Genomic DNA, 23,359 nt, shown 5'->3' on the forward strand with positions numbered 1-23,359 from the left:
GAGAAGTGATTCAGCATCCCCATGGAAAGGCAACAGACTTCCCATTGGAAGTGGTAGCAACGAAAGGCTGGTACGACATGAAAGGATTCTCATTAGCAAAGCGGGGAGCATAGTTGTGAGGAATTCCCCACTAGTAGGCAGCAGCAAACCTACTGAGGCCATTTGGGAAGAGAGGTTGGCTTACAACAACAGGGTGAACAACAGTGTCAATGGGATCCACCATAATAAGAGTGGTGTCAGTAGCAGTAGTTACAACAGTAACGCCATTCAAATTGACAACAACATCATTGTCTTTCTGAGCTTAGAGATGTTCTAGGATGGAACCCATCTGACCTTGAAGCTGAGATAAGGCCTCCCTGGTTGCAGCATTCTCTTGTTCTTATTCATACATGATTCTCTATTTGTTGGCTCTGGTGAGGATGAAGACAGGCGTAAGCATTGTATTTTTGGATAAAAAAGTGCATATGAATGAATGATATGTTATGCAAAAAGATTTTGATTATTATGTTTTTTTTTCAAATAAAATTTTCAAAGGAATCCTCGAGTCTTTATTTATTGTAAGTAAACATAAAGTATGGGAAATAAAGGCATAAGATAAAACTGATAATGAAAATAAACCTTTTATATTCATAACAATGAAACAAAGAGTATAATTATTACAACTTTGCCTCAAAGGCTACATCGAGTTTGCTCAAAAATAATAACGAAACCACCCCCCCCCCCCAAAGTATCTATGCAGCCACGATATTAACCAACACTATGCATCCTTGAAGGTATAGCCTAAATCGGTCTACTCAAAAGGTCTTGCCGCAATGACTCCTTTTGCTGTTGGATGTTCATAGATGGCTCAGACGGAAATGGAAAAAGAATTTCTTCAACCCTATCCTTGACCCACTTCGTATAAGTTTCCTTGGAAATCCAATTCTTCTTCCCTAACTCAACCCTTCCTTGAAGACGAACCTCCCTCCAAGCTCTGACGATCTTCTTTAGCAACTCTAGATTATCAACCCCTTCAGATAAAAGAAACTCCTCCACATGCTCGAGACATGGCTTGCATAACAATGAGTAATCCAACTGACATAATGCCAACCTTGGATTGTAGTTAATTCCACCCTTTATACCTATGAGGGGTACATTAGGAAAATTTCTACAATTAAGGATGACCTTGACATCGTCATAAGATCTAGAGTAACAGAAAATATCTTCAACTGTCAGAGACATGATCTTCTGAGACCACTTGAGATTGTCTTTGTTCTCAATGAAATGACCCTTGTTGGGCAGATGAGAAATAAACCACCTATACAGCAGAGGAGCACAACATACAATAGTACCCTTCTTCTTATGATTCCTTACATGGATGGAGTAGTAAGTGTCAGCAAGAAGCGTAGGAACCGAATTCTTGGACAGGAAGATGTGAATAGATGCTCGGTCCACAAAGTCTTCTATACTAGGAAACAACACAATCGCATAAGTGAGCAAAGAAAAAACAATGTTGAAAGTATTCCAACTTCCAACATCAACAAAGAAAATGGCCTTCTCTACTAAAAACTTCAAAGTAAAACAATGAGTTCCACCCTTAGGCTTAAGGTTGAGCTTCACTTCCTTCTAATTCAAATGCAGAGCTTCGGCTAAAATATGAGACCTGGGTAGTTCCTTGGTAATGACGAAAGGAACCTGATCCTTAATCCCAACCCCCAAGATATGTGAATATTCCTCAAACGTTGGAGCCAACTAATAATCCTGAAAATTAAAACACATCATGGGAGGGTCACAAAATTACACAAGGGTATGGACTACTGTAGCATTCACTTCAGTGCTGAGAATACCTAGGAGATTCCCATAGGCCTTCTTGAAATCTTTTATGTGATCCAGAACCAAACGAGTTCCTAATCCCTTTAAAGCTTTCAACTGAGGTTCCATAAAATTGTAACTAAACACACTTCTCCTGCCAGGATTCATGCTATCTTTGAGTACTTGACAACAGACTAGGCTCCCGGATTCCCTAGAAATGCATATGCAAAAAGGGTTATATGACGTAATGATGTTTTATAATATGCAACGACATGGCATATTCTGGATAGTCTGAACATTCTACTTGATGTCGGTTCAAAGGTTCGATGTCACATGAGAAACATGGTATGTAGGAGATTGTTTTCCTACAAAACCCCAATATCCCACTCACATGTGTGTACTATTCTCCAAAGGGTAATCCCTAAGGGCTTCCTAGAGTCATGGAATCAAGTGAAAATACTTTTCCATAGTGAATTCTCACAGGACAAAAGTACCCCGAAGTGAATCTAGTATGGGTGTGGGTCTCGTGCCAAACCAATGCGCGAAACGCAGGTCAACATGACTATCCACAAGTCTATCATGTGTGCATACTCAAGCTCGGGTGTAGAGCTTCTCTCGAGTAACATCAACCCAACCCAACAACAAAAAAATATAGACATCCAGAATAGGTTAGCAAATGAATATCTAAAGCAATAAAATAAATGTAATAAACGTACATGATGACAAAAGTAGGAAAAACATGAAAATAAACACCCAAACAAACAAGAAAGCAAACAAAACTAGGCTCAACTCCTTTTAGCAACTAGGTTTCAATCCCCAACAGAGTTGCCGGTTGAAGCTGGACAAAATATACTCAAACGCGTCGCACGATCGAATATACAATAGAGTAGGCATCGAACTTTATCTATCCCAAAAGAGGGAAGGGAAAATATCAATAAAACCCAATAGGAAATAGAGAAATGGGTAAGGAATTCGGTTATTAAGGGGAAGGTATTAGAACCTCTCACATCCATGGTACTCCATGGGAAACATTTTGAATGTTCTTGCTTGGATGGGTGTTGGTATCTTCATGTTCCTGCAAAGAAGAAAATGGGTTAGAAAAAGGGTGCTCGAGGAGGATTGGGGCCCTCATGCCTACATATTCTCATAGTATAATGAGAAATTTAGAGTCTCGTAGTTCGTGGAAATAGAGAGAGAAAGGGGGAAAAGAAAGAAAAGTTCTTGCTAAGGATTCACATTCTTATGCCTACGTATCCTCATAGTGCAATGAGGAAGTCAGAGCTCCGAAGTTCAGAGGACTAAGACTGAGAAAAGATAATATTCCAGGTGGTGTTTAAATCGAAAAAGGCTAGAAACTGATTTAAGCGGTGGCTAAACCAAAGCAAACAGATATAGGGAAATGGTGTCAAAACCAAGAAAAGGGGTGTATAACCATGAAGGTGTCAACCTGAATTATGGTGTTATAACCAAGAAAGGCAGGGGGTTTAACCATAGAGGAGTGTCCTAAAGAGGAAGGGGGTTAACCATAGAGGTGTGTTCCGAAGTGGAAGGGGGTTAACCATAAAGGTGTGTCCTAAAAGGAACGAGGTTAACCATGGAGGTGTGTCCTAAAGAGAAAGGGGGTTAACCATAGAGGTGTGTCCCAAAGAGGAAGGGGGTTAACCATAAAGGTGTGTCCCGAAAGGAAGGGGGTTAACGATAAAGGTGTATCCCAAAGAGAAAGGGGGTTAATCATAAATGTGTGTCCCAAAAAGAAGGGGGTTAACCATAGAGGTGTGTCCCAAAGAGGAAGGGGGTAACCATAGAGGTGTATACCAAAGAGGAAGGGGTTTAACCATAGAGGTGTGTCCCAAAAGTAAGGGGGTTAATCATAAAGGTGTGTCCCAAAAGTAAATTAAAATGGTGTTCAAACCATAAAGAGTTGGAAAGAGGAGCCACGTGGCTAAAGCAGATTTGACAGTGATCTGACTTGAATTGAACTAAAGTTTATGAATATAGGTGAATACTCTAAGCAACTAGGTCATTTGTTCCGTACCCAAAATATTCAGAATGAGGATACATATGCTCCTTCTCACCCCTTCTATATTGCTTAGGGCTCATGACATGCAATCCTTGTCAATGTCTGACAAGTTGTTGAAACAGGTTCTCAAAAATGCTAAGTGGGGATGAGGTAGTTGAACGATACCGGAAATGGTGCTTGAGTTCTTGTACGTGTTGAGAGGTTGAAGCTCCAAAGTAGTATAGATAAGTCACATCAAGTGTCCAAGGTACTTATGATCACTTGGCAAAGACAGAGGGAATTTGTGTAAAGTCAAAGGATCTAGTGTATCAAATGTAATTTGATCGAGCTAAATCAGAGGGGGGTGAGATGAATTGAACATACAATGCATGACCATACAAAGACTAGCCTAGGGTCTCATTGTAAGGTATCCCAAGAGAAATCCATGTGTGTGCAAGTGTACTAAGCATAAGTCTCATTGTTAGGTATCCTAAGAGAAAGCCATGTGTGTCAAAGTGTGCTAACCTAAACAGATGATTATGATAAGCAGATGCATACGACAAATGAACCACAAACAAGATGACAAGGCCATAAGTTCAACAATAGATCAAAGTGGCCAAGGTCACTGAGTCCAAAATCACTCTAGATCAAGCAAAGGTCCAAGGTCCTAAGTCCAAAGTCCAAAGTGTGGGAATCATCACTCCAAGTCAAGCTTAGGTTTTAAGGATCAAGTCAATTCATTTTATCATGTTTTGATTCATTGATATTTTCAAGCAGGTCAAACATAATATAAGAAGCAACAGATGAATAAAACAAGATGAATAATGTATGAAGTGAGATGATGAGTAATGATACATAAAAGTAAACTGCATAAGGTAAAGGCATAAAAGTAAATTAATTGAATTAAATGACAAGAATTAAATGACAATAAAGTAAAGTCAATGATTAATAATGAGAGTTATGGTTAATTGATTGTGTCGGGATAATTTAACACTATGTTAAGCAATCGTAAGTAGGCTTATGTAGAAGTCATAGCTATCTAAGGCCAGGCAATAACAATTTATGTGTCAGGCATGTTAGAGAATTAACACAAGTTAATCTCCTAAAACATGTAACACAATGATCAAAATAAAAGAAGAATGAAGATGAAAAACAAATAGCAAAGTGAAAGCAAGCTCAAGTGTTTGACTTAGGATCCAATATTAATCAAATCAAGGGACCCAAACATATGACTCAATAAGAGATAACCTATTATTGATTCAAAGTGTCAAAAATGATCAAATGATCATTTATCAATATGTTTGAATCAAAGAAGATTGAATCAACCTCAACTCCATCTATGAATGGCTTAAAACGTAGAAGCATTGATCAACCAACTCAACAACTCAACTCAAAACATCAAGTGTATCAAAAATCAAACAAAAATGTACTTAAAAATGATTAAAAAGGGAAATTAAAGAGAAAATTTCAAACTATGATCAAAATAGTTCAAAAATGGTTGCAAAAATTACACAAAGTCCCCAATATTACACATGAATAGATCTCAAAGACTGGATGCAAAAAGGTTTTTAAAATGATTAAAAAATAAATTGCAAAAGGAAATTAAAAATAAAATAAAATAAATATGAAAAAAATGCAAAAATGATTTAAAAAATTAAGATAAAAATGTATGTGATGCAAAATATGTTTAAAGACTTTGTGTAAAAAAATTGGATCAAAATGAATGAGAAATTAAATGGGAAAGAAATGAAATAAAAGAAAAGAAAAGAAAATAAAATGAAATTAGGCACCAACGACTACTAGGATTTGAAAAAAAAGCGCTACCATGCTCTGATTGGATAAAATTCAAAGTTGGCACCAAAACGCGTGCAACCTGACTTCATCTTCAACCTTGGATTCAAATTTGTAGATCCATGAACTCGTGTTGTTAGCAACACCTAACCATGAAGTTAGCTTTACAACACATCATCCTTCATGTCTCCTTGCATCAAAGTCATTGATTGGCTCTGAGCGGGGAGAATTTTTCTGAAGAATGTGAAGAACCCAAATTGTTCAAAGTAAAGTTAAATGACTAATACGAAAGATAAATTAATGGTAGGAGAGGGCTTTTGATCAATGGAACAACACAAAGAGAGTGGTAACTTATTTGCTCAAGAATTTAACTCGTATCTACCTTTCTAGTTGAAGCATCTAAGGTCAACAATGGAAAAAATAGGGAGCACGATGCAAGAGGTTTCAAGGCAAAGTGATGATGCAGTTAGCTTCAGAGGATGCATCATGGTTCTTACTCATTGTCGAGATAGTTGACCAATTTGCATCTCTAAATTTTTATAGATGCATCATGGTTCTTACTCATTGTTTCATGTTGTTTATTTACCTATTCAAAACTGCTCTGAGTTGCCTGGATTAATTTGTTGAGAGTATCCTTAAGGGGTGGAGGTTCCCTTTGGGTTGGAGCTTGTTGATTTTGCTTAACACCCTGATTAGCACTTGTATTATGATTATTGCTCCATCTGAAGGTTTGGTGATCCTTCCATCCGAAATTGTAGGTGTTAGAATACATATTATTTTCTTTGGAAATTTTCAAATTTATCTTCTTCACGACCCTTCGAAAGAGCACATTCCATTTGCATGTCCCTCTCCACAGAAATCACATTTGAGTGCTTGTACTTGACTCACGTTAGCTTGACTCATGTTTCTTTCAGTTAGCTTTTTATTCAATAATTCAGTTTGAGATAAAAGTGTAGCATGAATGTCAATAGCTAACATACGTTTTGGTGTGCCTGCAGTTTCAGTTTTCACTGATCTTTTACTCTTTGAACAATATTCATTTAAGCATATCTTTTCAATCAAGTCTTTAATATGTGGTTTTGTCATAGTTCTGATCGTGCCTCACGTGGAAGCATCTATAAGCATGCGTGTTTGACCCTTGATACCTTTAGTAAAATTATGCATTTTCTCCATGCGTAATAAAAGTTTAAACCTTTCACATGAGTCATACAACGATTCAGTTTCCTGCTGCTCAAAGTTTGTGATTTCAGGTATTCGTTTAACAAATTGAGTGGTGGTAAAAAAATCTCTCCAATAATTTGTCCTTCAACTCTTTCCATGCCCGTATAGTTCCATTTGGAAGTCAAAGCAACCAATTTTTAGCTCATCCAATTATCGAGAAACTAAATAGCGTTAACTTGACTTGGTCTTCAGCGACATCAACTGGCCTGCACATTGAAGTTATTTCGTAGAAGCGAGCAAGGTGCTCCTACGAGTCTCAAATTATGTTCATATTGAATGGATTATCTTTCAAACCTGAAAGCACAAAATTTTTTGTCAAAGTTAGCGGAGTTTACTGGTACGAACCCTCTAGAAATCTGTTCTTCATCAGTCCTTTGGCAGTAGTCCCCATAGTGGGTGGTGGTGGTATGTATGCCATGATAATTTCCTCTTCAGAGTCCAAAGAAATCAGTGAATTGTCTTCTACTAACGTCCTTTAATTTAAAGTCACTTCTCTAACCACTCTCTTAATGGCACGTGCAGTCTTTTCAATTTTAGGATCAAGCGATGTCAATTCTGATCCTGAGATGTGCATACATAAACAAGAAATACCTCAATAGCACTGTAATTAAACAATTTACGAGAAAACAAAAATAAAAACTAAATTTAAAAATATTGTACAAGCGTTGCTTTGTTGAAATTATCAACAGTCTCCGACAACGGCGCCAAAAACTTGATAACTTCTCAGCAAGTGTACCGTTAATGTCACAGTAATAAAAAGAGTATTAAATCCACATGGATTTCTATTTAACAAAACAGTAGTTGTGCAAGTATAAAAAGTAACAATTAGGGGTTTTTGAGTTTTCAGTTGAAAATAAAAGAAGTATTCTGAAAATTTAGAGAAAGTGGCCAGGTTTGGCGTAGAATCTCCTATTTCTCCCCTGTTGATGTTTAATGAATTACATAAATCAAGCATCGTTATATTTCTACGATGAGTTAACAAGACCACTATACCCAATCCCTTGGTGTATAACTCACTAATTCCTACTAGAGGTAAGTACGATAATTGCCCTAGACCAGACACATAACCTAAGGCTCGGTATTCTCTATACGTCCATAATCACATTAACAGATTATCTCAAATAATGCACTTTAAGTAAAAGAAACAATTAAATAGAAATATAACTAAGATAATTCATGCAACATCAAATTAAACATATGTTCCAATAGGTTCGAAACAAGTTCATCAGACAAAATCTAACCTAAAAGTGTTTAACTACTCATACTGATAAAATTACAAGATCAATTGATAAGAATAAGATTGCATAAGAATTCTGTGAAGATCTAGCCTCCAATGGCTTCGAATGCCCTCAAAAACTCACTTCCGGTGTTGTAAATCGTACTCTTCAGTCTCCAATCGCAGAACCCCTAAAAAAGTCCAAAATCTGTCTTTTTATAGCCATCGAATCGTACAAGAACACGTTAAAAATTGCCTAGAAAAAGGGCCCATCGCGCGTGCAATAAACATTATCGCGCGCGTGATGTTGTGTTGGTTGCTCTTCCACGCACGCAATGCATTGTGTAATTATTCTAATGGCTTACTCACTTTTGTTCCTTTTTCAGCAAAATTTCTCTAAGTCCCCAATTCTTCATAATTGGTCATTTTTGCTTCGTTCTTTGGCTATTATTCATCAAATTTGATCATCTTCGACTTGATTTTATTTGTTTCTTTGACAAAAAACATGCAATGATAGAGTGTCATCTACCTTTCTCTTGAATAAGTTCTCTCTACAGGGAACCTATCAAGGAGAAATTGTCAGGAAAATACTATCACCTTAGAAGGATCCCAACTATCCCAAATATGGGAGACAACCTTAATACACTCTAAAGGCTGGTGGTTAGAAGAAGACAAAACAAAGTGATATGCATGACATCGAGAAAACCTCATCCTTTGAAATATCCCAAACCCACATATCTTTATCCAATGAGAAACGAAATCCTCAAATGACCGAGAGAAAATCCTCAACCACGAGTTCTTCGCACACAAAGAAAGATCTCCTCCACCTAAAGTCCCAAACTAAGGTGTAATCTATCCACCTACCAACCTTATCAACATTCCTCTCAGAAAAGTCTGCGATCGTAAATAATCTAGGAAACTTATCCTAAAGAGACATGCTCTCTATCTAAGGATTAGTCCAAAAAGAAGTTTGAGACCCATATCCAACCTTCCTAATTGTACTATCTACAACCAGTCAGAATGGCTGGCCTTTTTAGAGAAAAAAAGAGAAACACCTTTCTACTCGGAGGAGGCGTTACATAAACCATAATCTTTACTGCCCCTTAAAGAAAAGACAACAGAATCATCATAACGAGCGACTATGACATTTCTCCAAAGTCAAGAGGCTCCCATAATAAGATTCCATCTCCACTTAGTCAAAATGGTTAAGTTTAACAGACATAAGTCTCTAACCCCCAAACCACCTTTACTCTTAGGTATGCACACATCAATCCAACTAACTCAACTGATTTTAAAATTTCCTTTGACACCTCCCCTCATAAATCTTTTTTGAATCCAAACAATTTTCCTTCATACTTTTATATGCATTTTTAGATAAGACAAGAAAAAGATATGAATAATATTAAATGCATAATTGTTTAAATAATAATAAACTATAATAAAGTTATTCGGTGGTAGATTTAAGTTAAGTGTTTTGGAAAGAAACAATGAGTTTTGATTGAAAATTTTATGTTCTTTTAGTAATATTTTACTACATCGGAAAGCTTGAAGTAGAGTTTTTTTTTTAGTATGTAACTTTTTGTTCTCATTGTTTTTATGATAATAGATTACTTCAGAAAAGTTTGAGGTGATTTTGTTTATATTTAAGAATAGAATAGGATGTTCAAGTACAAGATAAGTAGGCTGTTTGTCATCAAAGGAAATACAAGATAAGTAGGCTGTTTGTCATCAAAGGAAATGATAAGTTAAATTTCATTAGTTTCATCATCCATGTCTTACACTAGAATATAGTTATAAAAGTACAACTAGAATTCTAGATACTAAGAATCTATTCACCAACACCTACCTTAGGGATTGCACAATTGAGCTACCAGAATTCCAATGTCTAAAGAATGAACATAAAAAAAAGAAGCACTATACTAGATAAGGTTGAACATAGAAATTAAGATTTGTTTTTGTTTGTTTGTTCATGCAAGCAACAACTAAGTGAAACGACCACATGATCTGATCTTTTTCTCTAAGAAATTAAGAAGAAAAGTTAAGATCATGCTGGCAGCTTCACTTGGTAGTGGTCCATGATATATAATAATGATAAGAGAATAAGAACTAGAGTTGCTACTTCATTATGGGACTGAGATTTTAAAGGAGGTTTAATCGTTAGAGATTGGATTGAGAAAAAGTAGGGAATGGCCATAGTTATATATAGTAGTTGGAAAGTAGAATCAGTGAAAAATATACATACTTTTCTCCCTTTCTCTATAAGTTTCCTTTTTGGTTAATTTTGATTTCCACTACTTACACATTCCAATTCCATAAACATAAAGTATCAAACTAGATAGAACTACAACTAACAAAACTAAAATTTTAATTTTTAGTTTAATTAAATATTTTTAATTTGTATTTTATAAATTTTTTAAAATTTAAAAAAGAATATCTCAAAAATAGTTTTTCTAAAAAAACTATTTGAAACAGATTCTAATTTTAAGCAATTTTTAAAAAAAATTATATTAAAGAAAAGTTATAGTAAAATTATGAAATACCTAAATTAATATTTTAAAATAACTATTCAAAACTAATTTTTTTATTAAAAAATCCTTCATAATTTTTTTAAACAAAAGTAGATAATATTATAAAAATTATTTTAAAAAAACAAAAATAGAGGGACTTATATTTCTTAACTTAGCTACTCTTTTAATTTTGTAAGAAGTTGAAAACTTATATGTTTTATATGAAAACATTTCTTCCTTTAAATTGTTGTTTACAAATATTACAATTTAATATTTACTTTTAATTTACATTTAATTTTATTATCATAATTTTAATTTTTTATCTCACAATTTCACTTTTTTTCTTAATTTTATATTTAGTTTTATCTTCATAAATAAAAATATTAATATATAAGATAAAATTGTGAAATCCAATATGAATTGTTTAAAATTGTTCCATTAAAGTTAAAATTAAATGATATGTTTTAAAATGATGTGATTTAGTAAAATCCAAACAGTAAATCAGGTAAAATAAGCCTTGAAGATGATGCTCTAAGTTTTAGATATATAAAAGAAGAAATCGATATAATCAATATCTTAAAGTGTCTTTATATGAAAGAAATTTTTTAAGTAATATAATTTAAAAGGGTAATTTAAATTATTTTTTGAGAATTTTTAGAATAAAATAAACAATTCTGAAATATTTTATAAAAATTGAATTTAGAAAATTCTAAATACCACATAAAAACTAAGAATTTAAAATTTATTCTTCACTAAATATTATCTGAATTTCAAATCGGTCCTTATAATAATTTTATATTATGAAAGCTATTTATTAATTTTTTTTTCACAAATTCAATATTAGTCCCTATATTTTGAGTTTTAAAATTTGATTTCTATATTTTTCAAAATTTGTAAATTAATCCTTTAAAATTAGTTTTTGCAAATTGATCCATATCTTTCTCAAAAAATTTAAAAAAAGTCATTTAAAGTTTAAATAATTGCAAATTGATCTATATATCTCTCAAATTTTGTAAACTATTCCTTAAAATTTTAAAAAAATTGCAAATTGATTCGTATAAAATTTTAAAACGTAAATTGATCACTATAAATTTTGCACATTATTTTTTATAAAATTTTAAATTTTACAATGGTTTCTTACTTTTCATATTTTGAAATTGGTCCCTCAACTCTTTAATAATTTAAATCTGACTTAAATCCTTTAAAATTTTTCTTTTAGATTATTTATCGTTATATATTTATACTTTAAATCCAAAATCTATAAAATAAAAAAAGTTGTCCAAGAAAGTTTAAAAAATGATAAGTTTATTATACTATATAAAAAAAAAGTGTATATATATATATATAAAGAAATGGAAATCCAATCGAAACATTTGAATTCTTCAAAAATATTTCAATTAATTTATTCAAATATCTCTTGCTGATCTTTGATGAGTAATTTGTACTTCTTTTTATAAGATAGAAGAAGTCATTGGAGAGACATATTGAATTGAAAAACAACTTGTAAGATGTAGAAAGTGGTCCCTTCTGTGCAAATTGAATATTGTCACGCCAACAATATAGCATACATTTTTCAGACGTTGTAGTGAGTTTTTTTTTCTATGTATACTGCAAGAACATTAATAACTTTATGGTTGAGTACCAAGAGAGGGGGGGACCCTTTCCTCTCTCTCAGATGCGCACACACACTATGTTTCTACTAGTTCTGCATTCATACATTTCCTAAAAGTTAAAAGATCTTTTTGTGTACATTCATACACATGCCATTTTCTTTCGAGTTTTCCATTTGATAGATAGATTATCTACTGTATTTGTATAGTGCCAGATTTATAGATACCATTTAATGGAAACATTTGATACTGCTTAGGAAAACGACTTGTCAGTTAGAAAAGTAATTATATATCTATAGAATCATTTTACCTTGTTATAGTTAGAGCTAGGGACATGATACATATAAAGTATATATGTCATGCTTTATTTTATAGCTTCTGTGTTTTATATGTACCTTTTACAAGGGCTAGGCAAAAGTTTAAATACTTTTATCCCTCTAATTAGACATTAAATACCTAACTTTTATGCACATTAATAAAATCTAAATTTGAAAGTTTGACTTTCCAACTTAAAATGTCTTTTAATTTTGTGTCGATTGTTCTCACATTGCTTCATATTATATTGATAATGATCACAAGATGTGTATATATACAACACTAATTGGACTTATAATTATTAACTAGACTTAATAATCTAATCAACTTAGTTAAATTTTTTTGAACAAAAATAAAATCATGAGTCAACTTATCATAATCACTTAATAAGTTAAATTGTGATTAAAAACCACAACCACTTTCATACATAACAACACTCGTCTCAATAAAGAGTAATAATCAAAACATTAGAAACTCGAAAACAAAAGTTGTTTCTTTCAAAGGAAAACAAAAAATAAACCAAATCACCATAAAACCTTTGAATCCAAGTTTGGTACAACTCCAATAAGGACGCTTAGTGTATATCTGATGGTGTTGGTGGTTCTCATACGGATTCAGTAAAGGATGGGTATGTTCTGCCTCTGCTTCTTGGTGAGCTTCGTCTTGATGATGAATGTCTTGAGTGAAGGCATTTTGGTCACTTCTTCTCCTTCCTCCAAGTTCGACCGCGTTCTGGAGATGAAATGTTAGTCAATGGCGGTCAACTTAGTCAGTTAGTTACTTGTTTAACAAGTAACTTAACTAACACCTTGAGTCGGTTAATTAGAACATGTATTACATGATCCTCAACTCTGCAACATATTAAAGTAATATTATAATTGTTGATTTGTTGTCTATCATTAGTTTCATTTCTTTCCCTCTGTTTACTGCCATCTCAATCAACAAAGATTGTCATCACACTTCTTGACAAACTACACACACTTCTTGACAAACTACATTGCATGATGAGATATATCCAGCTTTACAAGAAGACATGACCATTATTGCTTACTTCTTGAAGCACCATAAAATTGGAGAATTGAACAACTTTAACACATATCCCATTTAAAAAAGTCAGTCATCTTATCCCTCTGGCATCAGGTTTTGGAAATAAGATATCATTTTCTATTGTATCCCTAAGATATCTCATGATCCTCTTGGTTGCTTGCATATGTGACATTTTACATTCCTACATAAATCTGCTCACTACACCATATTATGACCAAGTCTGAAACTGCAAGCATACCTTAAGCATCCCATTATTTTCTTCTATATAATGCTAGCAACAACCTTATTATCTTCATCTTTGCTTAATTTTGATTTTCTTTCTATCGGAGTACTTGATGAGTTGCAGTTCAAAATATTAAAGGTTTTAAGGATATCGCTAATATAGTTTCTAAAGTGAATTACCAAGTCTTTCATGGTTTCAGCAAATTCAAGGTTAAGAAACTAACTTAGGCCTCCTAAGTCAGCCATATCAAAATAAACGCTCATGCTAAATTTGAGATTCTCAATCTCATTGTGTCTGCTTCTTATGATGAGTAGATCATCCATGCATACACCATATGCTAAGATTGTTTTGATTCAATATTTTCACATAGATTCCATTTTTAACTATACACTTGAAATAATCAATCTTCTTTATAAACTCACCAATGCTTTTATTAGAGTCTATTCAAGCTCATTTATTGTCACATAGGATCTTATTAAATTTCAAGAACTTATCTTTTCCACCTTTCACAATAAAAACCCGAGGTTGTTCAACATAAATTTCCTCCTCAAGTTAGTCATTGATAAATGTGGACTTGATATCAATTTGAATAAGATTACATTGTAAGAAGTTTCATGTAACTAACAATAATATAACCATGTTAATTCTTGCAACTTGTACAAAACTTTATTTAGAGTTTTGGATGTGTTTTTGTAAGAATTCCTTTGCAACAAGCCTCACATTATGTTTGGAAATAAAACTGTTATGGATCGACCAAAGGACCAAATAGCTAAGTCCCAAATCAACTAAAATCCACTCCATGTGACACAAGTTATAAAAGTCGCCTCACAGGAAATGCAATGTACACTTTCAGACCTCCATTTTTTACTACAATCATCTTGGATCTTGAACTGACTTATGTGTCGGAGTGCTAATCCTGCAGGTCCACCCCTGTGCCACCGTATTGAAGATTGCACCACCAATTCATGATTCTTCACCACCTACTTCAACTATTTCTAGTTGTAGTATGAAACAGTGGCATCTTCTGCGGAAAATGACTTTTGATTCTTGCGAAATTCTACGAGCAAGATTATCTCTGATCCAGTGCTCTGACAATTATCACTGATCAACGAGATCCGCGGTACAACAACATCCAGTACATGTCCTCCAGCACAATGCCTTTTACTAATGACAGATACTGACTCTCATCTGATTAAATATCAATTGGAATTAGGATTTTTTGGATTGAGAAAATATCAATGGAATTACAAACTTTGATCTACCTCTAATTCTAGACGTTACCATCATTGACCAAAATTTGACAGGATTCCTCGTAGATGATGGAAGCTCTTCCAATATCCTTTACATTAACGCGTTAGAAAAACTAATCATTAAATAGATAGGTTTGAACATGTATTGCATCGGAGATCTGTTATCCTTCAACGCTTCAGTAACTCACTCTTATGGAACGATAGATCTGACAATGACGTTGGGAGAAGGAGAGTGTGAGAGAAAGGTAATCCTCTAGTTCCTAGTAATTCCATGTAGAAGCACTTTTAAAGGTATCCTGGGAAGATCTTTCTTAGAAAAACTAGAAGTGGTAGCGTCCTCGATCCACATGAATGTCGCATAGCATGATATGAAGGGAAATTCAATCATTATTGGCGCCAACTTGGGAGAATCAAAGCGGATTGTAAGACCCTAATTTTGACCCTAAGATCCCTCATGGCATCATAACATTGCATTTGCATAGCCTAAAGGATCATAAGCATCTTGGTTCCCTTTGCCTTTGGGGTGAGACCTCTTGTGGTTGGTTTGAGATCACCAAGCATGCTTGAATTGTATATCATTGCTTTTCTCATTTTTTTATTAACTCAAAAGCACAAAAATATGTCATTAACATCTTTTGTTTGTAGCTTGAGCAGTCACAAGGTCTAAAGCTTCTAGGAGACCCTATGTGCATTGATATGGTCAGGAGAAGATGAAAGCAAGCATGGTAATGGTTCCCAAAGCTCTCATTCATCAAATATGCCTCCCAAGTACCTTAATTCATCATTTTGATCAAAGTAAAGCAAAGGGTTTGAGGTTTGTTTCCCAAGAAAACCCTAATTCATCTGTTCATCAACTGTGCCTTGCTCTTGAAGCAACCTCAGGCCATGGTCAAATACAATCAAGGGAAGTTCTTTAATTCATCATTTCATGCATATTTGAACTTATTTGAGTGTCCTCAATCATCAATTCATCAAGATATGAGGTTTGGACTTGAGAAGTTGATCAGTCAATTCATCTGACTATTTTGGAAATACACTGAGACCTAACGTTTCATGTATTGGTCAAATGGAGATGACCCCAAGAGAAAAAAAATTCTTAAGGACATTATGAACAACTTTCATATTCATCAAAAACTGATTTAAAGCTTGGAAGGTCATCATCCATTCCAAGACATTATAGGTCATTTTGACTGAAACCCTAATTTTGGGTCAACTTCCCAAGAACATAAGTCATTCATTTTTCATGATTTGGAGGTGGGATCAAATGAATTGGAAAGCTTAATGTGTCTTTTTCAAATGTTATGTTTAGAAAAATTGCAAAATCTCAAAAGAAGTACATGTGATAATGCAAAACATTATAGGTCACTTTGGACCAAATACATTGAAATGTGAAATAGTCCAACTTCAAGTGCCCATAACTTCTTCATCAAAAATCCAAATGATGCAAAATTTAGTCTAGATTTATTATCTTGAAAAGATCTACAACTTTCATGTTGACGATTTTGTCATTTGGAGCTGGCATAATTGAAACAGAAGGGCTTGAACATTGGCCAATTTTGGAAACTTCACATATGCATGTTTAGCACCTTATACTTCAAGCTCATTTTTCATTAATTTCCAAGGCCCAATTGGAGTTTTGATCTACATGACATTTGTTCCTTATGCAACAAGCTTTCCAACCATTACTCATAAGGTTGCATTTGGATTTTGGGAGTATCTTTTTCGAAGAAGGGAAAGATTAGGTGCATTTTTGGAAACCAATTGAAAACACATTGCATGAGCTGATTACATCCATTTTGCACGTCCATTTCATTCAATTATGATCTCAGCTTGCCAAATCAAGTGGAATTGGGCCCTCCATGCGCCTGTACAGGCCCATGCATGGAGGCCTTTTCCATCCATGCACACGATTGATTCATGCTTGTAGCTTGCTTCATCTATAAATACAATGCCTTGCCGTCTCAATTCTTCAACCTGAAGGCGCCCCAATTGCTGCTGAATTCAAAACTCAACCCTCACCAAAGGAACGTTTCTCTTTCTTTCAAAAATTTCAGATCTGAAATTCAATTGCATTGATTGATTTTATAGATCTATAAGTTCCTAAACCTTCTTCACTTGATCCATAGAGCTTTCTGTTTGCAAAAGGACTCAAGGATCTTGACTCAATTCTTCACAATCCAAAGGTTTTCCTCAACTGAGTTTTGCTTCGAAACAGTTTGTATATTGTTCCATTTGCCTTGATTTTGTGTTGTCTGAAGTCCTCTGCATAGAGGCATCATTATTGAGCTTTGAATTTTTGAAATCAAGCAAGTTCAGTTGAACACCACTAAAGTTCCATCTCTGATTTCTCTCTCAGTAGGGATCTAGAGTGGAATTGAGTGGCATATGAGTGATGTACATCACTCCACCTTTCGAACGGTACCTGGATCGTGCGTTTTGGTGCACATTTTTTTTTGTAATTTTTGGCCTTCGCCGGAGCTAGCCGGAGAAGACGGTGGCGCTGGCCACCGTCTAGTCTCCAGATCCAATCGTGGCCATTCAATTCCATTTCCAGATTTAATCCTGGCTGTCAAACATTATAACTTATTTTAATGCGCCATATGATTCAGTTGACTGGAAAGCTCTTTGAATACAAAAATATTTTCTCAACCTCTTTGAATGATGATAGATCTATGAAAAATATTCTCATCAATCTATTAATTGATTTGAGATTTATTTGAGATTTTAGTTCAATTAGGTTATTTTTATGCATTTTTAATGGAATTAAAATAGTTTCTGACTTTTAAAAATGCTGAAATTTTTTGTCAAACTTTGTTTGACCTTGTTGAACTTGGGATAATTCACTTGGACTTTTCAAAGTTGATTTGAAGTGGATTTGAAGTTTGACCTTTCTTTTTTTATTTTAATTCAAGTTGCATTTTAAATATTAAAAATGCCAAAAAAAATTGTTTATTTCTTGACTCCTAATTCTTATTTTGCTTCTGTTTTCTATTGTTTGACCTTGATATACTCTATCTTTGGTCAATGCTTGTTGATTAATACATTCCATTTCATTTAATGCACTTTAATTCTTCATCTTCTTCTCCTCCTTCTTCTTTTTCTTTTTTTTGATCAATGAGTTAAAGATTGGTGGTTAGCATTGATTAGGGAGGTTTAATCTTCCTTGATTTAAATCTAATTCATCTTGATCATGGATCAAGTGAATGGCTTTGCATTAAGGATAGATTGCTTTCTAAATCATGCAAAAGACCTAAATTAATACAAGATCATTCTCTTCTTCTTTTTGGCATGGCAAGTTGTTGGAGTTTGATTCCCTAATCAAGACCTCTAACTTGTGTTGTTGCCTACATTATTATTGACCGACCTCAGATAGTTGTGACTTCTACATAAGTCTAATTACGATTGCTTAACATAGCGCTAAATTTGCCTTATGACACACTAACTACTAACACTAACCATTAACCATTAACATTTAATTCTTGCTCTTTACATTTATGCAATTTACTACTCTTGTACATATTATCCATTTGCTTTTCCCCCTTTGCTCACTTGAGCACATGTTTATGTTAATGCAATTTGCATTTTTGCTCACTTGAGCACATAATTGTGTATATCTTATTGTGCTTGTGTTTTGTCTTGATTGTTGTGGACCAAAATGCAAAGAAATGGACAAATGGACTTAGTTTCTAGGACTTTCCCTATGCAAATTGGAGTAAAAGGAAATTAATGTTGAATATGGACTAGAAGGACCAAACCTCTAAACTCACTCTTGTCCATTCTTGATTTGCTTCATGGAACTCTTTGATGTGTGTATGCTTTTGTGCTAGGGAATCCTATATGAGCTCAAATTGAAGACTCATTGCCATTGTTCATCCAAAGTGAAAGTTACAAGATACATTGGGGATCTCCTAAGGAGCTTGTTTGGTTATGTTGATTGCTTGAGCTTACTATTATTTTGCTTGCATATTCCAAAGGATGGGAGCTACTTGGATCATCAATATGATCTCAAGAGAGGAACTCCATTTGTGTCCTTGTTTCTTATCCCTTATCTCTTGTATGTTTAGGACTCTAGCCATTCTTCTTCTTCCCTCCACTCTAACCCAAGCCAAAACGTTTGTGCAAACATTTAACACTTCTTTTCAAACATTCGAAACCTAAGCCTTATGCTTTTTATTTTCAAACTTTCTTTTCATAACACTTATTTTGAATTGAATCTTTAAATCAACTTTGACCATATTTTATTAACACTTTTTATTGGTAAATACCACTCATTAAAATACCTTTTGTGGTTTCAATGGCCACTCTCTTAATCAAAATTTTTTTTCATAACCTTTAGCTATTAGGTTTGAGCTATCCTTAAGGTAGATGTAATACTCACCTATATCCTTAGTGATGGACAATGAGTCTTCCATGCTTATTATAGGGTTAACCCCTCACTAGCATGTTGAAGTTATCCTCACATGGTGGATTTATGGTTTTAGGTTGAGTTGTCTCCCTTGGATAACAAAAGATCTTAAGGCTTTTGGACCAATCAATTCACCAACTTGTTTTGAGAGTTTTACCTCGAACTACGAGGTTTTGATCCTAATCTTTTTTAAGATGGCATGTAGGCAATGGGTTTATCCATCCAAACACAAAATTGAAAATAAGTTGTATATTCTCTTCTCATCTCTTCAATCATCCCGATTTGTTGTAAATAAATTTTAAATAAGTTGTATATTCTCTTCTCATCTTTTTTAAGATGGCACGTAGGCAATGGAAAGACAAAGAAGGAATACAAAGAAGTACAGTTTCAAACAACCCGATTTGAAAGAGCTAAGGAATTTGACATCCTATGTATTAGATCCCTTGGGTTTCAAGGCTCGTTTTGGGAAGCTTCTATCTGTTCTGACTACTCAAGTGGACGAAGGATTGATGAGTGTATTGGTGTAGTTTTATGATCCTTTGTACCGTTGCTTCACATTTCCAGATTTTCAGCTTTTGCCCACGCTTGAGGAGTATACCTACCTTGTGGGTATACCTATCCTAGACCAGTTGCCCTTCAGTGGCTTAGAGAGTATTCATACTTCTGAAGAGATAGATGATATGTTGCATATAGATGAATCTCTGGTTAGTGCTCATATGACTACCAAAGGTGGAATTCAAGGTCTCCCTTCTGAGTTCCTCATTGCTCAAGCTACTATGTATGGGAAGGCCATGAGTGAGGACGCCTTTGAGGCCATATTTGTGCTTCTCATCTATGGGCTAGTGTTATTCCCCAACATCGACAAGTTTGTGGATTTGAACGCTATTAGGATTTTCTCTACTCTTAATCCCGTTCTGACTCTGTTGGGTGACACTTACTTTTCTTTGCATATGAGGAATGCAAAGGGTGGTGGTACCATTGTGTGTTGTTTGCCTCTGTTGTACAAGTGGTTTATTTCGCACTTGCCATCGACGGTCGCCTTCAAGGAGAACAAAGGATGTCTACGGTGGTCCACGAGACTTATGTCTCTCACTAATGATGATATCTTTTGGTACAACTGTGTGTATGATGGTGTGCAGATTATCGACTCTTGTGGTGAATTCTCCAATGTGCCTCTTCTTGGTACATGTGGTGGGATTAACTACAACCCTGTTTTGGCACGTCGTCAACTTGGGTTCCCCCTAAAGGATAAACCTAATAACATTCTGCTAGAGGGTTTATTCTTTCAGGAGGGTAAAGATCCCCAAGGCTTGAAGGGTAGGATGATATGCGCTTGGCGCAAGATCCATAAGAAAGGAAGGAAGGAGCTAGGACCGAAGAACTGTATCGCTTTGGAGCCTTATACCTCTTGGGTTAGGAGGAGAGCTTCCGAGTACCTCATGCCTTACGAGTATCCAAGACCTACACCGTTGGTCGTGGCTGGACCTTCAACACTCCCTGACCAAGGAGTAGAGGAATTGAGAGACAAAGATCGTTCACGTGCTTGGATGCATGAACGAGAGGAGTTGCTTCAGCAGATCAGAGAGAAGGATGCTTTGATAGAGTTCCTCGAACACCAGGTTATTGATGATCTTAATGAGGCATGGACTTCTCTACTTCCTCAGTCTTCCAAGTTTTGGAAGAGGAAGTACGATCGACTCGCCAAAGAGAAGGCAGACATGGAGGCAGCCTATGAGAGGAAAGTGAAGAGGCTTCGTGCATCTTATCTTCCTGTGTCCAGAGCTTTAGATGATTGCTTCTAGGGATCCATAGGATGTTCATTTTCCTTCTCTCTTGTATTGTATTTGGTTACCAAGACTGTACTTCTTTGGTGTAAAAATATTTTCCAAATATTATTTGATGTGATATTTCCATATGTGATAAATGTTTAATATTTCCAATATTGTCAAATAGGACTCTAAAAGTTCCTATGATAAATAAAAACAAATCATATGCACAAGCATTGCATGCATCATGTGCATAAGCAGGTTTTGCTCCAGGCTTCTTGTTCTATGGTCTAACTCTGTGTTCTTCATTTATTTTGAAGACAAGCTGACTCATCGGTACTACACCAGAGCCAACATTTCAAGACTGATGGATCATTTGGAACAAGAGAATCGTGAGCTTAAGGAAGAAGTATCCAGATTGACTGCCCTGATGGAGTCATTCATGGTTGCCCAAACCCAGTCTTCTCCGACGCCTTCAACTCCTCCCTAGAGGAAAGTCATCTCTGAGATTTTCTCTTCAACTGTGCCTACGGCCAGTGCCCACTTCGCACCAACAGCCATGCCAACCGGGTTTCCGTGGGGGATGCCTCCTAACTTCATGCCTGAGGGTCCTGCACCCACCTTTGCTTCTCTGTTGGCATCTAACCCGGTCCTTGTTGTTCCTCCTCCTGTCGTGCATACTATGCCTAGAGTAGACACCATCTATCATTCTGAGCCGTCTGAGGGCCCAGATGTCTATGAAAAGATGGACGCTATGAATGATCAATTTCTTGAGCTCCGTAAGGAATTGAAAACTCTTCGAGGAAAGGATCTTTTCGGCAAGTCTGCTGCCGAACTCTACTTTGTCCCTAATGTGAAGATCCCTATGAAGTTCAAGGTCCCTGACTTTGAAAAGTACAAGGGAAATACTTGCCCTCTCAGCCACCTGGTCATATATGCCAGGAAAGTGTCAACTCAGACCGACAACGACCAACTGCTCATCCACTACTTTCAGGACAGTTTGTCTGGTGCTGCCCTACGTTGGTATATGGGCTTGGACAGCGTGAACATCCGATCCTTTAACGACCTTGGCGAGGCCTTCGTTAAACAGTTCAAGTATAACATGAATATGGCTCTCGATAGGGATCAATTGAGGGCCATGTCCTAGAAGGACAAGGAAACTTTCAAAGAATACGCCCAGAGGTGGCGAGAGGTAGCAGCACAAATCGTGCCCCCGCTGGAAGAGAAAGAGATGACCAAGATCTTCCTGAAGACCTTGAGTTCTTTTTATTACGAACGAATGATTTCCAGCGCTCCTTCTGATTTCACCGAGATGGTGAACATGGGGATGCGCTTGGAAGAAGGAGTCAGGGAAGGGAGCCTGACCAGAGAAGAAGGCTCTTCTGCCAAACAGCATGGGAAGTTTGGGAAGAAGAAAGATGGTGAGGCACATGCTGTGACCTCCCATGTGAAGCCAAGAAGACCCTCAGTAAGGAGGAAGGTCGTGCGTCCTGTCGGTAACCAGCACCAGATGGCTCACATAGCACCTGTTTTCAGAGATAATCAGCAGTATCAGCATCACAACAATCATCCGCAACAACCACACTCGCAATATCAACAACAACAACAACACCGTCCTTAATAGCAGGCCTACCAGCCTCGAAGCAATAATCAAGCCAGCACAAGTTACGAGAGGAAGAGGGTCACCTTCGATCCTATTCCGATGACGTATGCATAACTATACCCCTCTTTGATAGAGAGGAAGTTGATTACTCCACGAGACCCGCCGGCTATACCTACCAACCCCTAGTGGTGGTCTAAGCCCGAATTACACTGTGTCTATCATTCCGGTGCTCCCGGACATGACATGGAAAACTGCTACCCACTGAAGACCAAGGTTCAGGACCTTGTGAGATGTGGTATTTTGTGTTTCGAGGAGGTAGGTCCTAATGTGAAGAAGAACCCATTGCCCGAGCATGGGAAATCTGTCAACATGGTCCAGGGCTGCCCTGCCAAGTACAAAGTCAAATATGTCAGCCATATTCGACAATCTCTGGTCGAGATGCATAGATTGCTGTGTGATTATAGTCATTACGAGCACGACCACGATATATGTCGAGTTTGTTCTGTCAGCCAAAGAGGATGTCGCCAGGTGCGCAAAGATGTTCAGGAAATGCTGGATGAAGGAGTCATTGAGATACTTCAAAACAGAAATGTTGACGAAGATGCTGATGAAGTC

General features: G+C 35.7%; 1 protein-coding gene and 1 pseudogene across 1 annotated transcript; both read right to left on the reverse strand.

Annotated features, from left to right (window-relative positions):
- Positions 1-780: 780 nt before the first annotated feature.
- LOC127095140 (uncharacterized) lies at positions 781-1,959 on the reverse strand. Its single transcript, XM_051033873.1, has 3 exons — positions 1,827-1,959; positions 1,721-1,740; positions 781-1,605 (listed from the first exon to the last, which is right to left on the reverse strand). Exons 1-3 carry the CDS (start codon positions 1,957-1,959, stop codon positions 781-783), a joined length of 978 nt encoding a protein of 325 aa, XP_050889830.1.
- Positions 1,960-7,277: 5,318 nt separating this feature from the next.
- Positions 7,278-13,142, reverse strand: LOC127095141 (60S ribosomal protein L39-like; annotated as a pseudogene).
- Between the last annotated feature and the right edge of the window lie 10,217 nt (positions 13,143-23,359).

This window comes from Lathyrus oleraceus, chromosome 6, assembly GCF_024323335.1.
Source record: "Lathyrus oleraceus cultivar Zhongwan6 chromosome 6, CAAS_Psat_ZW6_1.0, whole genome shotgun sequence".
NCBI classification, from domain to species: domain Eukaryota; kingdom Viridiplantae; phylum Streptophyta; class Magnoliopsida; order Fabales; family Fabaceae; genus Lathyrus; species Lathyrus oleraceus.

Excerpts from the sequence above, each read along its gene's own strand:
- LOC127095140 (XM_051033873.1), bottom strand. The coding sequence starts at position 1,959 with ATGAATCCTGGCAGGAGAAGTGTGTTTAGTTACAATTTTATGGAACCT. Across the intron at positions 1,741-1,826 it reads GGCCTATGGGAATCTCCTAG|GATTATTAGTTGGCTCCAAC; the intron begins GTATTCTCAGCA and ends TTTAATTTTCAG. Across the intron at positions 1,606-1,720 it reads GATTATTAGTTGGCTCCAAC|AAGGAAGTGAAGCTCAACCT; the intron begins GTTTGAGGAATA and ends CATTTGAATTAG.